General features: G+C 41.8%; 2 protein-coding genes across 3 annotated transcripts; one reads left to right on the top strand and one right to left on the bottom strand.

The window, feature by feature from the left end:
* The first annotated feature begins 532 nt into the window (after nt 1-532).
* Nucleotides 533-4,544, top strand: LOC144706431 (importin subunit beta-1-like). The gene is made up of 3 exons (XM_078579373.1): nt 533-772; nt 1,158-3,578; nt 4,142-4,544. Exons 2-3 carry the CDS (start codon nt 1,162-1,164, stop codon nt 4,338-4,340), a joined length of 2,616 nt encoding a protein of 871 aa, XP_078435499.1. The 5' UTR covers nt 533-772; nt 1,158-1,161; the 3' UTR covers nt 4,341-4,544.
* A 1,891-nt stretch (nt 4,545-6,435) lies between these two features.
* LOC144707210 (ubiquitin-activating enzyme E1 2-like) lies at nt 6,436-11,599 on the bottom strand. Of its 2 annotated transcripts, none has more exons than XM_078580346.1 (8): nt 11,462-11,599; nt 11,251-11,356; nt 10,820-10,996; nt 10,416-10,633; nt 9,458-10,252; nt 8,467-9,329; nt 7,231-7,669; nt 6,436-7,135 (listed from the first exon to the last, which is right to left on the bottom strand). In XM_078580346.1, the coding sequence occupies exons 3-8, from the start codon at nt 10,968-10,970 to the stop codon at nt 6,551-6,553; spliced, it is 3,051 nt and encodes a 1,016-aa protein (XP_078436472.1). In that variant the 5' UTR covers nt 10,971-10,996; nt 11,251-11,356; nt 11,462-11,599; the 3' UTR covers nt 6,436-6,550. The 2 variants fall into 2 exon arrangements, with proteins under 2 accessions (XP_078436472.1, XP_078436471.1); XM_078580345.1 differs by having other exon boundaries at nt 10,820-11,002; nt 11,462-11,598.
* Nucleotides 11,600-14,589: the final 2,990 nt, after the last annotated feature.

Raw genomic sequence — 14,589 nt, 5'->3', positions numbered from 1 at the left:
TCATGAACTTGGGCCTTGTCTTTTTAGGGTTTAATTTCCCAGCAATTTGCTAAATGCTAATACTTCTGATAATATATTGAGCAAGGGATTGGAAGGTGTCCAGAAACTACAAATGGCCAACAAATCCAAAAATTTTCTCTTGATATTATGATTACAATATATGACACGCTTTCAAATCTAACTCATAATATCAAAACAAAGCCACATATTAAGGGCCTTTATAATTTCCTTGTAATTTGGTGGGGATTGGAAGTTTCCCAAAGAGTAAAAATGACTTACAATTCAAAAAATCCCACTCATTATCATATGTTAATAATTCTAACTCATAATTACATAATCAAGGTACATATCTGATCATGATCATAAACTTAAGTCACACGTCTAAAGGTTTTAAAGGGCTTTGACAACACCTGACAGTGGACTGGGCCAGCAAGTAGAGGCCCAGTAAGATCACACGTGTGCCTCGAGACGTTATGAGAGGTCGCACGTGCGAGAGGGCGTTTTCAAATTTCGCTGACTTAGGGTTTATTTTCTTCTCGTCTGCCCGCCGTCGCCCTCCCGCCCCTTCGAACAATTCGAAAAATGAGAGCGATATAACTCCCAAAACCCTATATTGGATTTCGTTCGATCTTCAATCTCTTCTCGAAATCACGCTCAATACTCGCTCTAATCGCGATCGCCGAGCTGTTTGGGGTATTATAATTTCGGATTGACGAGCGCTTCAGGAGATTTCTCTTGCTTGGGAGGTGAAATCTGCAGTTCTTCTTTGCCGGTATCTTCACTCCCTTGTTTGTTTTTTTGTTTAGTCATTCATTTTTCTACCGAATATTTCGTTCTTTCGTGCTTTTTTCTCGGTTTATAAATCCTGGTACTGCACTTTTGTTCGGACGATTTCCTCGTAATCAACGTCTGATTCGGATCCTTTCCGAGGACTGACCTTTCTTTCTGGTTATTCGTTGATTGCTGGAGTACCATTTAATTTTGCTAGATTTCTCTGTCTTAAATGTTTAATATTCCGGAATGTTAAGATGAGGAGGATGGCAAATTTGTTTTATGGCTGCGAACTCTTGATTTTTTTGGTTTTGATTACATGTCGATTCTGAAATAATTTTGTTAAACTTTGCCATATCCGTCTTCTGAATCCGAAGTCTCTGTAGGGAAATGGCGTCGGACATCACACAATACCTCATCGCCGCCCAGTCGCCTAATGCAGCTGTTCGACTCTCTGCTGAGGAGAACTTGAAGCAATTTCAAGAGCAGAATCTACCCATTTTTCTCCTCTCTTTGTCAGTCGAATTATCAAGTGAACAGAAACCACCTGAATCCCGTAGACTTGCTGGAATTATTCTCAAGAATTCTCTCGATGCCAAGGATCCTGCGAGGAAAGAACATCTTACTCAGCAATGGGTCAACGTGGATCAGACGATCAAAAGCCAAATCAAAGAGTCTCTAATGCAGACGCTTCCTTCATCTGTCTCTGAAGCAAGGCACACGTCTACGCAGGTAATTGCAAAGATAGCTTCGATTGAGATCCCTCGACGAGAGTGGCCGGATCTTATTTCAAGGCTGTTGTCAAACATGACATTGGCAAATGCATCTGCTGTCCTGAAACAAGCAACTCTTGAAACCCTTGGCTATGTATGCGAAGAAGTTTCTCCCAAGGACTTAGAGCAGGAACAAGTGAATTCCGTTCTTACGGCCGTCGTTCAGGGAATGAATCAGTCTGAGCCGAGTGTCGATGTTCGACTTGCTGCTGTTAAGTCTCTGTACAATGCACTGGATTTTGCCCAGGTCAATTTTGAGAATGAGATGGAAAGGAATTATATCATGAAGGTTGTTTGTGAGACTGCTGCGTCTAAAGAGATTGAAATCAGGAAGGCAGCCCTTGAATGTTTAGTCTCTATATCTTCTATTTACTATGAGTATCTTGAGCCATACATGCCAGCGCTTTATAATTTGACTGCAAGCGCTGTGAAAGGTGATGAAGAACCTGTCGCTCTTCAAGCCATTGAGTTCTGGAGTTCTATTTGTGATGTGGAGATCGAAATTAAAGAGGAATATGCAGACACCGATGGTGAAAATTCGAATAACATTAGTCACCAGTTCATCGAGAAAGCTCTTCCTACCCTTGTTCCTATGTTATTGGAAACTTTGCTGAAGCAGGACGAAGATCAGGATCATGATGATGATATCTGGAATCTATCAATGGCTGGGGGGACCTGTCTGGGACTTGCTTCTAGGGCCGTGGGCAACCTCATCGTGCCTCTTGTCATGCCATTTGTCGAGTCCAACATCATGAAGACCGAATGGCGATGTCGGGAGGCGGCAACATTTGCCTTTGGTTCCATTCTCGAAGGCCCGACAATGGAGACTCTCTCCCCCATGGTCCATGCTGGCTTGGATTTCCTTCTTAACGCAATGAAGGATACAAATCTTCATGTAAAGGATACTACCGCTTGGACTTTGGGGAGAATCTTTGAATTTTTGCACTCTCCTGGGTCGGCCTACTCTGCTGTGACGTCTGCGAATATACCAAGGATCATGTCAGTCTTGTTGGAGAGCATTAAGGACGCCCCCAACGTGGCTGAGAAAGTTTGTGGTGCTATTTACAACCTCTTCCAGGGTTTTGAAGACTCTGGTGATTCGTCCATTCTATCTCCGTATCAGATGCAAGTGATCATTGCTCTTCTATCCACGGCAGATCGTCCGGATGCGAACAACTCTCGACTCCGGGCAGCTGCGTATGAAACCCTAAATGAGGTGGTAAGGTGCAGCAGCCTCTCTGAAGCCTCTAACATAGCTCAGCTACTTCAGGAAATAAAGGATAGGCTGGCTAGAACAATCACCCTGCAGATTATCTCCTCTGATGACAGAGAAAAACAAGGTGATCTACAAGCGGTGCTCTGCGGGGTTCTCCAAGTGATAATTCAGAAGCTTTCAGCCACCGATGAGACTAAACAGTTGCTGCTTCAATCTGCGGACCAGATGATGACCTTGTTTCTTCAGGTGTTTGCCTGCCGCAGTTCAACAGTGCACGAAGAGGCAATGCTTGCAATTGGGGCCCTCGCTTATGCGACAGGCTCTGAGTTTGTTAGGTATATGCCTGAATTCTACAAGTATTTGGAGATGGGTCTGCAAAATTTTGAGGAGTATCAAGTCTGCTCTATCTCTGTCGGAGTTGTGGGTGACATCTGTCGTGCCTTGGACGACAAGATTCTTCCATTCTGTGACGGCATAATGAGTCAGCTTCTCAAGAATCTCTCTGATTCTAGACTCCACAGGTCTGTCAAGCCTCCAATTTTCTCTTGCTTTGGAGACATGGCACTTGCCATCAGTGAGAATTTTGAGAAATACCTTCCCTACGTCACTCCTATGCTGCAAGGCGCGGCTGAGTTGTGCTCAAACTTAAGCACCCAGGATGATGAAATGCTTGAATATGGAAACCAGCTCAGGACTTGCATTTTCGATGGGTATTCTGGTATTCTTCAGGGATTCAAGAATTCAAAGCCCGATCTCATGATTCCTTACGCTGGCCACATCCTGCAGTTCACTGAGGCTGTTTTCAAAGACAAGAAAAGGTGACCCTTGTTATTTTTAGTGTTATAATCTCAACAAAATATGCCATTTAAGTTATTATTAACTGCTATTGACCTTTGTCGGCTCAAACTGTTCGTATCACTGCGTATAGTATTCTTTAAACTTAAACACTATTTTGATATTTCATTTTCTTGTCTTTATTATTCACTTTACCCTGTTCTGTCTATTTACTGTGACATCCATTATTATTTTTCATCGAGCAACTAATAGACTTTTACTTTAGTATAAGTCAAATTACTTGGGTATGCTTAGGCATGAATTTAACATAATATGAGAACCATATTGGAGTGGATATCTCACTTTATCTCGCTAGCGCATAATTCATATTAATATGAATACATATTAGAATTTTTAATTATTTTCCTGTTTATTGGTTAATTTTTAAAATTTTAAGTACACAATACAGAAAGATGTATTTCTGTTAAGTGTCAAATGTACATTATTAACCAAATGATGTGATTTTGTTTATAAAAAAAGAACATGATGAATGGAAGCCTCGTTTTCCTCTGGATTTTGATCACATGATTTGCTCTCTCTACCACAGGGATGATGCCGTGACAAAATCTGCTGTAGCTGTGATGGGGGACCTTGCCGACGCTCTTGGGCCGAACATCAGTTCTCTGTTGAAAGATAGGACCTTCCATGTGGAGTTGCTTGGGGAGTGCTTCGAATCAGATGATGATAATCTCAAGGAAACTGCCACGTGGACTCAGGGTATGCTTAACCGTGTACTGGTCTCATGATCTGATCCGTATGTTCATCACTTTGATGCACATGATGGTCCAGTTTCAGAGGTACGCCCTTGTATAATGATTCAGGCATCAATTTTGCCTGTTATGTTAGATAGGGACGGTGTTTTCATTGGGTCTATTGCTTCAATCATGAAGAACTCGAATTTTGGCAACGCAAGCTCTCAGTCCCAAGTAATTTGTTTCATTTTAAAATTTCATTTGATCTTTTTGTTACTTCTCTTGATAAAATTTTGCGGGGAGTATAGACAGTATCATACGTTAAATTCCCTTCATTCGCAAATTCATGATTTTCGTTCGATGTTGTTTGATTTTGTTAATTTTTTTCCTAGTCTTTGTTTCAATCCCCTGATTGTAGAAGCCGAAATATGGAAATATGAATTTTTTTTTTATGGCCATACTTCGCATAGTCCCTCCACCTTGATTTGATCGAAAATTCATGGGACTCGCCGTTTGTATTATTCTAACTTAAAGAAATTAATTTATACACGTCTCATTTTGTTCTTTAATAAAACTTTTGATGATAATATTTTAATTAATACACAAAACGAGTTCAGAAAATTAGCGTATTGTCCTGGAGAAGTATCAGCGAATCAAAGATTTCCAGTCAAGTATTCTGTAAATTTCATGAAAGATTTATTTACGTCATTTATTTAAGTCTACTACATTTTAGATGTCATTTTGAAAAAGACTGGTAAAGATTATTGTGGGGGTGCTGACATTAGAAAGATATCTTCAAAACTCCTTGAAGAAAATAATTATAGAAAACAGTTATCTCCCTTCTTATTTAGATTGAAATTTTAGTCTTTTTAATAACCCAAAGTGAGGAAAAAAGCGAAAGATAAGACCTGCATGTTTAAATACAAGATACAAGTAAAAATAAAAACATTGTGGAAACAAGATTACTCAACATTGTTAATGAATCCACAACCTTAGTGTACAGTTCAGTTTTTTGGATCAGATAGTAAGGGTGTTGATTGAATCACTTAAAGTAAGGATTAACCTCATTATTCTAACTAATTTTAAATACTAATTATAATAAATATCAACATCAAATCAATTTGATAAAACATCAAATAGTTTATTATAAACAACTTTTCTGAGTATTTTAGGGTTTTATTTTAGTCAAAATAATTCCCCCAAAATGCCTGTTCTCGAATAAGATAGTTTTTGATACCTTTCTATCCCAACAGAACATGGGCAAGCCCCATAAATGAATAAATGATCCCTAATAGCCAAATAAAGCTAATGAGCGTCTACTTTCATATCCAGAAAAATGATTTTGGTGCAGTATTCTTTCACCCATTCCCTGCCTTTTTCAGTCACTATTTTGGTTCATTGATGTTTCAGAGTTGGGTAGTTTTTCAATTTACAATCGTGGGTATCTTTGGTTTTGGACGATGTGAGCTTGCTGATGTGTTGAAAAACCTGGCTAAAATGGTCGCGGATGCCAGTATCACCAATCATAAGGCTTGAAAAAGAATAGTGAAGAATGTTAAAACAAGTCAACTCCATACTTTGGCCGCTCAAACGTCCATTAAATTGATAACAAAGAATTCCAAAAATAAGAAAATTTGGGACTGATATGAAAACTAATCCCAAAAATCAAAGTAATGATATCAGATTTTCATAGGAACTTTAAATTTACAGTTTATGCTAATTTCCATCCATATTATTTAGAATTATTATAGATAACACACGATTATCACAGGTTTTATGATGAAATATGATTAAAAGTGTATGATTTATGACCCACAAATCATTATTATCGGTGCACTTTCCTGTAATCTGCATGCATCAAATAACAATATTAGTTTGTAATTGCAACACTGTATCGACACTTTTTTTGTGAAAGCAACTGTGGTCCACGCTTAAAACAAAAAATTAAATATTTGGCATAAGAAAAATTAAAACATAAAAAAGCTTAATGATGGCTATCGATGATTTTGGCATTACACAAAAAGACTCATTAGATGTAAAATCAATGAATTTCAGGCTATTATTGACTGGTTAATAACAAATATACACATTTTTCTTCTGTTGAGAGAGATGCTGGGCTGCACTGTAATTGCGACATCTTATGAAACTGTTACTCGAACATCTGAGGGGCCATATAGATTAAAGATGTTTAAAGACAACAGGACAATGTTACAAACACACACATCAGGTTGAGCACCAAGGCCACGGCCCATCCACTACAAGACTCAGCGGATGGGGATGGTGATGAGGGGTATATCCACATCCTCCCCGTCCTCATCCTCGCATGCAACCACGAGATCGAGGTGGGAGCTATGCGCAGGCACCTCCACTTTGGCAGCATCCACCAACTTCATGTCTAGTCTCACCTTGTGCTTGGGAAACATGCTGTTGTACACCAGTGTCGATCCGCAGGTGATGCTATACCCCTCCAGTCCTTTGACCCTGAGCCATTCCAGAAGCTCCCTCACAGTGGGGCTGAATGGTAGGACCCACCGGTCCCACACAGTCCACGTGTTGCCGCCATGGGACACCGTGGCTGGCGGGGCCGGCTCTGAGATGGCCACCAGCGGCAGTGCCAGGTTGGCAAATGTGTTCCTGTAATCTTCCGCCGTGTGCCCCCCTGCAAGGACCTTGTACAGCTCAAGGCAGACCAGGCCGGTGGCCATTGCGGTGGTGGTTGCGATGGCAGGGATTATCCTGCCTGCGATGAATTTGGCCTTGAGCTTGTCCACCTCCTTGATGCTGTAGTTCCTCGCCCGCATGTTCGCCATCGCTGCTATCAAATCCATGTGGTAGTTTGTATCGTCATCCTGCCGCCAAGAAGTCAACGAAACCCGCAAGAGTCAACGACCCCGGAAGAAAATTGATTTCTTGTCTAGATAATTTATATCTTTTCCTGACCCACCTTCTCAAACTGGACAGGGTTCATTCGGAATCCTTCTGGCAGATTTTTGATGCAGGTTTTCAGCCTGCCCACGAGCTCGTTGATGACGATATCCTCATCCATGGAAGATGTGGTGTAGACTTGTTGCGTTGACTTGTCATCAGTCTCAATCTTGACTCCTTCTTTGGGTCGGAAGTCAGGGACGTGGACCCGGTTGACGGCCTCGGCCATCAGGACGGGACTGTTGATCCAGTCCGGGACTGGGATTCCAAAGGTGTGTGCCCTGAGGGCTGCTGCTGCCGCCACGAAGCAGAGGTGCCCCAGGTCATCTGCAGAAAACCAGAGAGGGGAGGGGAACCTCTTGGGCGCTGACCAGAAGGCGAGACCGCTTCCTGTCACTGCATCCTCAGGGAAGGTGAAGGTGAGCTGCTTCACCCGGTTGCAGAAGTAGTCCTCAAACCTGGACGAAGAGGACGGCAGAATTAATCAATTATGAAAGGAGAAAATGAACATGACTTAAAGAGAAGACATAAAGGAAACATCATGGAATTCTGGAACTAAAGTATCTCAGTCGAGTAAAGAAATTAAGCATTTTTTCATGATTAGATTACAAATGCATGATCTTTCTTCGAAGCAGTCAAGTTTTCATGTTTCATTTCGCCAGCATTTCCACAAAACGCATTATAGAGGGAGAAAGGCAGACCCGATAAGAAAATCTTAGATGCAGTTATGTACACAATCAAGTTCTCATTCTTCATTCTTTTAGCTTTTTGTGAAAGCGTTCTAGAAATAAAAAAAAAGACGGTGGGAGTAGCAAACAAATTCATGATCTGGTATTGTGCAGAATCAATTTTTCATTCTTCATACTACAAGAACTTTTATGGAAGGCTTCAAGAGAGAGAAATGACTGGATGCAGTTACACTCAAATTCATGATCTGAAATGTACTGCATCAAGTTCCCATTCTTCGTTCAAGTAAAATTTTAAAAAGGGCTATTTAGAGAGAGAAAGGTTGTCCTCAGAAAAAGGAATGGACACAGTAACTAACTTATTCACGATCTACCACGTACAGAAAAAAATTCTCATTCTTCGTTTTCTATAATTTTTTATAAAGAGAGAAAAAGCAAACTTGGAAAAAAGAAAATTAGATGGGATGCCATTATTTCATGATCTGGCACGTACAGAATCAAATTCGCTTTATTCCTTCCACTGGATTTTTTATGAATGCGATCTATGGAGATATGTTTCGGAACCAGACCTGAGTCTCGCCCAGGCAATGCAGTCTTGGAAGGTGGTACATCTCTCTGAGTCGAGGCATTCAAGGACAGACTCAGCAAGGTCCTTGGCCTGAGCATCTCCAGCAGCACAAATGGCGGCGCAGTACTCAACAGGGGAAGATAAAAACTTGTTGACCTCAGAGGGAGTCTTCTCGAGGAGGCCTTCAAATTCTGACCGCGCCCAGGTCAAACAATGGTCAATGTTATGGGGGAAAGAGTGGAGTGTGCACATCGGTGCCTGCTTCTCCGGTGGATCCCTGGCGGCACCGTAGTTCTCAGTCAAGTGGGGAATGACCATCTGGGTGTTGCACTTGGGCCCCAGCGTGCCTGATTCCAGCAGTGGCCTCTGAAAATAGACACATTTCTGGTCCACATACATTCTGGCTTTGACATTGTCCAGGGCGTTGACCACCACATCAAGGGATCCCCAGAAGGCAGCATCAAAGACGTTTTCAGTCTCCGGGCTGACCCGGTTCTGAAGGGCCTCCACTTGGAGGCTGGGATTGATGGCAGCCGCAGCGGCAGCGGCCACTGTTGACTTTGGCTGACCGATGTTCCAGTCCCGGAAGAGAAACTGACGGCTAAGATTGCTCTTCTCAATCACGTCATCATCGGTGACGACAAGCTTACCATCGCAGGATACTCCCATGAGGGCAAAGTTCTTGAGGAACTCGCAGCCAAGGGCGCCGGCGCCCACCAAGAACACGCTGGCCTGTTCAAGTTTCTTCTGAAGGCTGGACCCAAAGACAGAGATTTGTGCATCGTAACGGCTGCTCAATGGCCAAAGCTCTCCCGGGTCAACTCTTTCTTTTGGGAGTGACTCCACGGAATCAAAGTAGAAGAACTGCACATAATTTTTTTTTCTACGGTCAGAAGAAGCTGAAGGATAAAGTAGGAGGAAGTCAAAAGAAAAGAGCTTTACAAAATTAATAATAAAATAAAAATAACCTGAAAAGAGGAGGAAGAACTGACCTGGAAGATCGGGTGGAATTTCCCAGAGCAGGCCTTGACGACTTCCTGGCCAACAAAACCACCAAACATGGCTGCCATGGGGTTCAGCACAGCTCTGGACCCGCTAGAGAAGACTCTTAAAATTTCTTCATCGAGATTTTCCTGTTTGTTACTCCCCATGGCAGCATTGACTGCAATGGCCAATTGGACAAGCTCTTGAGCATCCTCCTCGTAACCGGCCTTGGGGAACCGTTGATTCTTGATCTTGAATTGATCAAGAGCTTGGAAGGCAACGTGCAGAAGCTGGGGACGTTCAGGCTTTGAAAAATCGCTGAGAAGGAATTCCCCAGGATCCACCAAGGCCTCTCTCAAGGTCTTGAACTTCAAGATTTTCGGCAGTTTGACCTGGGTAACGATGCCCCCTTTCAAGTAAGGCCCATACTTGGTAGTGTCTTCTTCAAGAAAGAAAGAGTAGGCCCTGGTGTTCTTGATCCTCCTGGGTTGTCCATCGTTGAGCTCTGGCATGCCCTCGACCTCGGAGAAGACGACGAGGTCCCCATCTTGGAACTCGAGGCGCTCGTCGTCAACACAGGAGACAAGAGCAGGATGGTCATTGCTGATGGAGGCTATTATTCCAGTGTGTGGCTCCTCCCCATCGACATCGTTGACCGTGAACTCTGGGCCAAAGTCAACGAAAATGCTTCCAAACAGACCCCGTACTTCGGACTTGATGAAGGAGATGGGGGGCTGATGATTGTGGCAGTAATCATCGAACTCAATGGCCTTCTGCAGGCTGATCTCTGTGAATACAACAGCCTACACCATTTTTAATCAGATGAGTAAGAACGGTACAAGGGTCTGCCGGCATCATGATCCATTCATTAAAACCAAGTATTAAATAAGAAAACTTTGATCCACTTTGAATTAATCACGTTAATTGAAGTTTCATAATTAAGAAGATTAGAAAAAGCGGGCAGACCTGGAAACCAGACAAATGTTCTTTGGATAAGCTGGAGGTAATGGTGGATATTGCAACTGCGCTATTGAGTTCCTGGAGTTTCTGAACACAGGCAAGAGCCCTGTTTTTGCCTACATCTTCTTCCCCCAAGAAGAAGTTGCTGGACAGATCCCACAATTCCACTATTTCTTCATCGTGCAACGTAACAGATTTGACCCCAGCAAGAACAAGATTTTTCGCTGCAAAAATTTTGTCCCCGTTGAGTTGATCCATACAGTTAGTAGAACAAAATAAATAATCTTGATTTACTTTCCCAATTCTGGGGATGTTTAAAAAGAAAGCAATTTTTTCTCATCTCAAGAATATTCATGAAAATTAACAAATATTTTCAGGCAGAACGGAGCACCGAGAAATAAAAATTTCACCTATTTCTGCGCCAAGCCCATTAATGCCAGAAATGAGGACGCTTGATGCGAAGAGTCGCCTCATGGTTTCTCTCCCATACACCGCCAATTGTCGGCTATGAAGATTTTCATCAATTTCGGACGGAATTCTTCCGTTTTCTACTTCGGCCATGGCGGCAAGTGGATCGCGTCTCTGCCCTAAATCTTTGGAAACCACAGAGCGATGAGTTATCAAAGCAAATTGTCACCGCACAAACAACAATATAAAATCACGAAACGAAGGATTATCAAATTCTGAGGATCTCATCACAGAATAGAGAACCTCCAACGGAAATTTCCGGGAAGAGAGTCGGGACGGTTAATCGGAAAGATCTACCGCGAAGAACCCAAAATTGATGGGTAGATCTGAATTTCAAAGAAAACCCAAGAAATCAAAAACCCCGGAAAATTACCTCTTGTCGAGCCCCCGATCGCTCTTCCAAGTTATCGTCTTTCTTCCACAGATCGAGTGGAGAAGCGATGGGGTGAAATTGGAGCTCGCAAAACCGCTTCTTCGGGCTGCAATAAGGCGAAAAATGGGTTAGAAAGAAGATGGGAAGAATCCCACGTAGAGATTTGAGAGAAAATTTGCAGGGGAGGGGGTTGGGAGTTCATCAAGCGTACCTGGTTTCTGGAGCACCCAAACTTGGAACTCTCGGTCTAGGATAGTTGACTCGTAGTTCTAGGATATGTTGCTCCCATCCCATCCTTGGTCAGCGGTGACGCCAGCTGTCGCTCTCTTCTCTCTACGTTTCTCTCTCTACTGCCTCTCTCTCTAATATATTTCTCTCTCTCTTTTACATCTCTCTTCTTCTGCCTCTCTCTCTCTCTATTACATCTATCTTCCACTACCTCTCTCTCTAATATATCTCTCTCTCAACTGCCTCTCTCTCTCTTTTACATCTCTCTTCTACTACATCTCTCTCTCTCTCTAATACATCTTTCTTTTACATCTCTCTTATACTACCTCTCTCTAATACATCTTTCTTTTACATCTCTCTTATACTACCTCTCTCTAATACATCTCTCTTGACTACATCTCTCTCTCTTTTACATCTTTCTTCTACTGCCTCTCTCTCTATTACATCTATCTTCTACTACCTCTCTCTCTAATACATCTCTCTTTATTATGTCTCTCTTCTATTGCCTCTCTCTCTATTACATCTATCTTCTACTGTCTCTCTCTCTATTACATCTCTCTTTATTATATCTCTCTCTACTGCCTCTGTCTATTACATCTCTCTTCTACTGTCTCTCTCTCTCTCTTCCTCTCTCCTTCTCTCTCTGTCTATTTCTATCTCTCTCTCTGCATATCTCTTCAACTACATCCCTCTACTACATCTCTCTCTCCCTCTGTCCTCTCTCTACATATCTCCTTTACTACCTGATGTAACTAGACATGGTTGTTCTGTTCGGATTGTTCGATTTGGTGCGAATTGCGCGTTCTGTTCGAATTTCCGAACAGAACAATGTTGAAAAAGAACACAACTTCGCACACACGGCTGTGCGGTTCGCTTTGTGCGAATTGCGCGAATTTTTTTTTAAGGTTTTTTTGAAAAAAAACTCCCTCGTTACTCTCGTTCTCGTTCTAGTTCTTGTTATTTGGGTATGTGCGAAACCAGAGTCTCCTTCTCCCTCCCTCGTTCTCCATCTTTCTCACTTCTCACTTCTCAGTGGCTCTGAATGACCTTGACCCACAGTCTGAGCCACTCGTTCTCGTTCATCTCTCTCGAGTCTCCTGAGCGGCTTTTTCTTTCTTTCTTTCTCCTGTCTCTTCTCCCCAAGCTTGAAACCATCGGACTTCCTCCCAGTCAATTTGGCGCCGGATTGGGACGGGGTCAAAGTGGAGACATTTGGTACATTTTTTTTTTCAAGTTTTTTTAGACTTGTGTCTTTCTTTGATTCTCTTTTCTTTCGTTCTAAATCTCTGATGCTTTATGATTCTCTCTTAATTTCTCTTCAGTTCTTTCCCAAAAACTCTCCTATCCGCTCTTTTGCTCTCTGATATTCTGTATGTGTCTCTCTTATTCCCGTTCATCTCTCTCTGTCTAACTCTAATTCTTTTCCTATTTTTATCTTCGCCTCCCTTGCGCTCTAATTTTTTCCTTCCCAAGGGTACTCTCATTGTCCGAATTCCTCTTTTTCTATGTCTGATTCTCTTTTTTCAATCGCTCTCTAATTGTCTGTCTATCAAATTCTCTGGTTTTTTTTTTTATCTCTCGGTCATTCCCCCTTCCTCTCTCTCTTTTTTCATCTCTCCCTATGTCGTAATCTGTTTCTCATTCTCTCATTCTCTGTCTCTTACTCTCTTTTTTCTCTCTCCATCATTATGTGGCTTTCTTCTCTATTCCTCTCACCTTAGTAATTTTTTTTTTTTACTAGCGTTCTCTGAATGTCTCTTTCTCTATCTCTAAGTTACTCTCTCCCTCTAACTCTCTGATTCTCTCTGTCTCTTATTCTCCCTTATTAACTGTCTTTCAAATTCTCTGTTGCTCTTACTTTAATTCCCTCTTTGTGTCCGTCTCCCTGATTCTATCTATCAAATTCTATGGATTCTTTTTTTTTATCTCTCGGTCATTCCCCCTTCCTGTCTCTCTTTTTTCATCTCTTCGTATGTCGTAATATGTTTCTCATTCTCTCATTCTCTGTCTATTACTCATTTTTTTTCTCTCCATCATTATGTGGCTTTCTTCTTCTCTATTCCTCTCACCTTAGTAATTATTCTTTTTTTTTACTACCGTTCTCTGAAAGTCTCTTTCTCTGTCTCTAAGTTACTCTCTCCCTCTAACTCTGTGCCTCGCTTCCTTATATCTCTCAAATTAGTTTTCGCTTTAAACTCTCCACTTTCCTCTCATTCTGTAACTCCATCTTCAAACCTCTCTTTCTTTACATGTGCAGAACAAGAGGGCTCCTCATTGGCCTGAGGGCGCTACTCACATTTCAACCATCGTCGAAAGATATACTTGGCCAGGAGGCGGAAAGCTAGTTCTGCAGCTCAAAATACCCAGCCAGAAATCCGACTGGAATTTTGAAGGTTTGGGTCTGCAGATGGACTTCAATTTTGAAGACAGTTATTTTCGTTAAAAGTGGGATGTACTCTTCAAAATAGACATGGTGTACCCCACTTATTTTGAAAACAGATATTTCTACTCTCTACTTTTCTATCATTTCCTAACTTTATCTCCAGTTTTCTCCATCTTTCTCTCGCACTAAGTATCTCTTTCTCCCTTTCTATCATTCGCTGAGCTTCACTTTTCCGCACTTTGATTCTCTCTCTACTTTTAATTCTTTGATTTTGTCACTATCTCTTATTCCCCCTCTCTATCTATCAAAATCTCCCTTTGTCTGCTTTTAATCCCCCCTTTATCTTCATCTCTCTACCTCCCTATCTCTTTCCTTCTACAATTCACTGTCCCACACTCTCACCATCGCTCTCATTCCCTCTGTCTTCCTCTCCTTTATTCACCCTCGCACTCTCCCTCGTCTTCTCTCTTTCACTCTCTCTCCCTCTCCCTCTCCCTTTCCTGACAAAACCAGGAACACTAACATTTGTTTTAAAAAACAGCATCTTGAATTTGTTACCATATGAGAACTAAGCAAAAGTTATATTTTTATTGTTGAAATACCTAAATATATTTTTATTGAAACCTAATCATTCTACCCTCTAACCTAATCACTCTGTTTCATGCATGTCATTTTAATGAAATTAATACTAAAAAATATATTAAATTCCTTCCCTCACGCTCTCCCTC

Source organism: Wolffia australiana, chromosome 8 (genome assembly GCF_029677425.1).
Source record: "Wolffia australiana isolate 7733 chromosome 8, ASM2967742v1".
In the NCBI taxonomy this organism is placed as follows: Eukaryota; Viridiplantae; Streptophyta; class Magnoliopsida; order Alismatales; family Araceae; genus Wolffia; species Wolffia australiana.
Note: the sequence above shows the minus strand (reverse complement) of the source record. Positions and strands in the feature narration are given on the sequence as shown.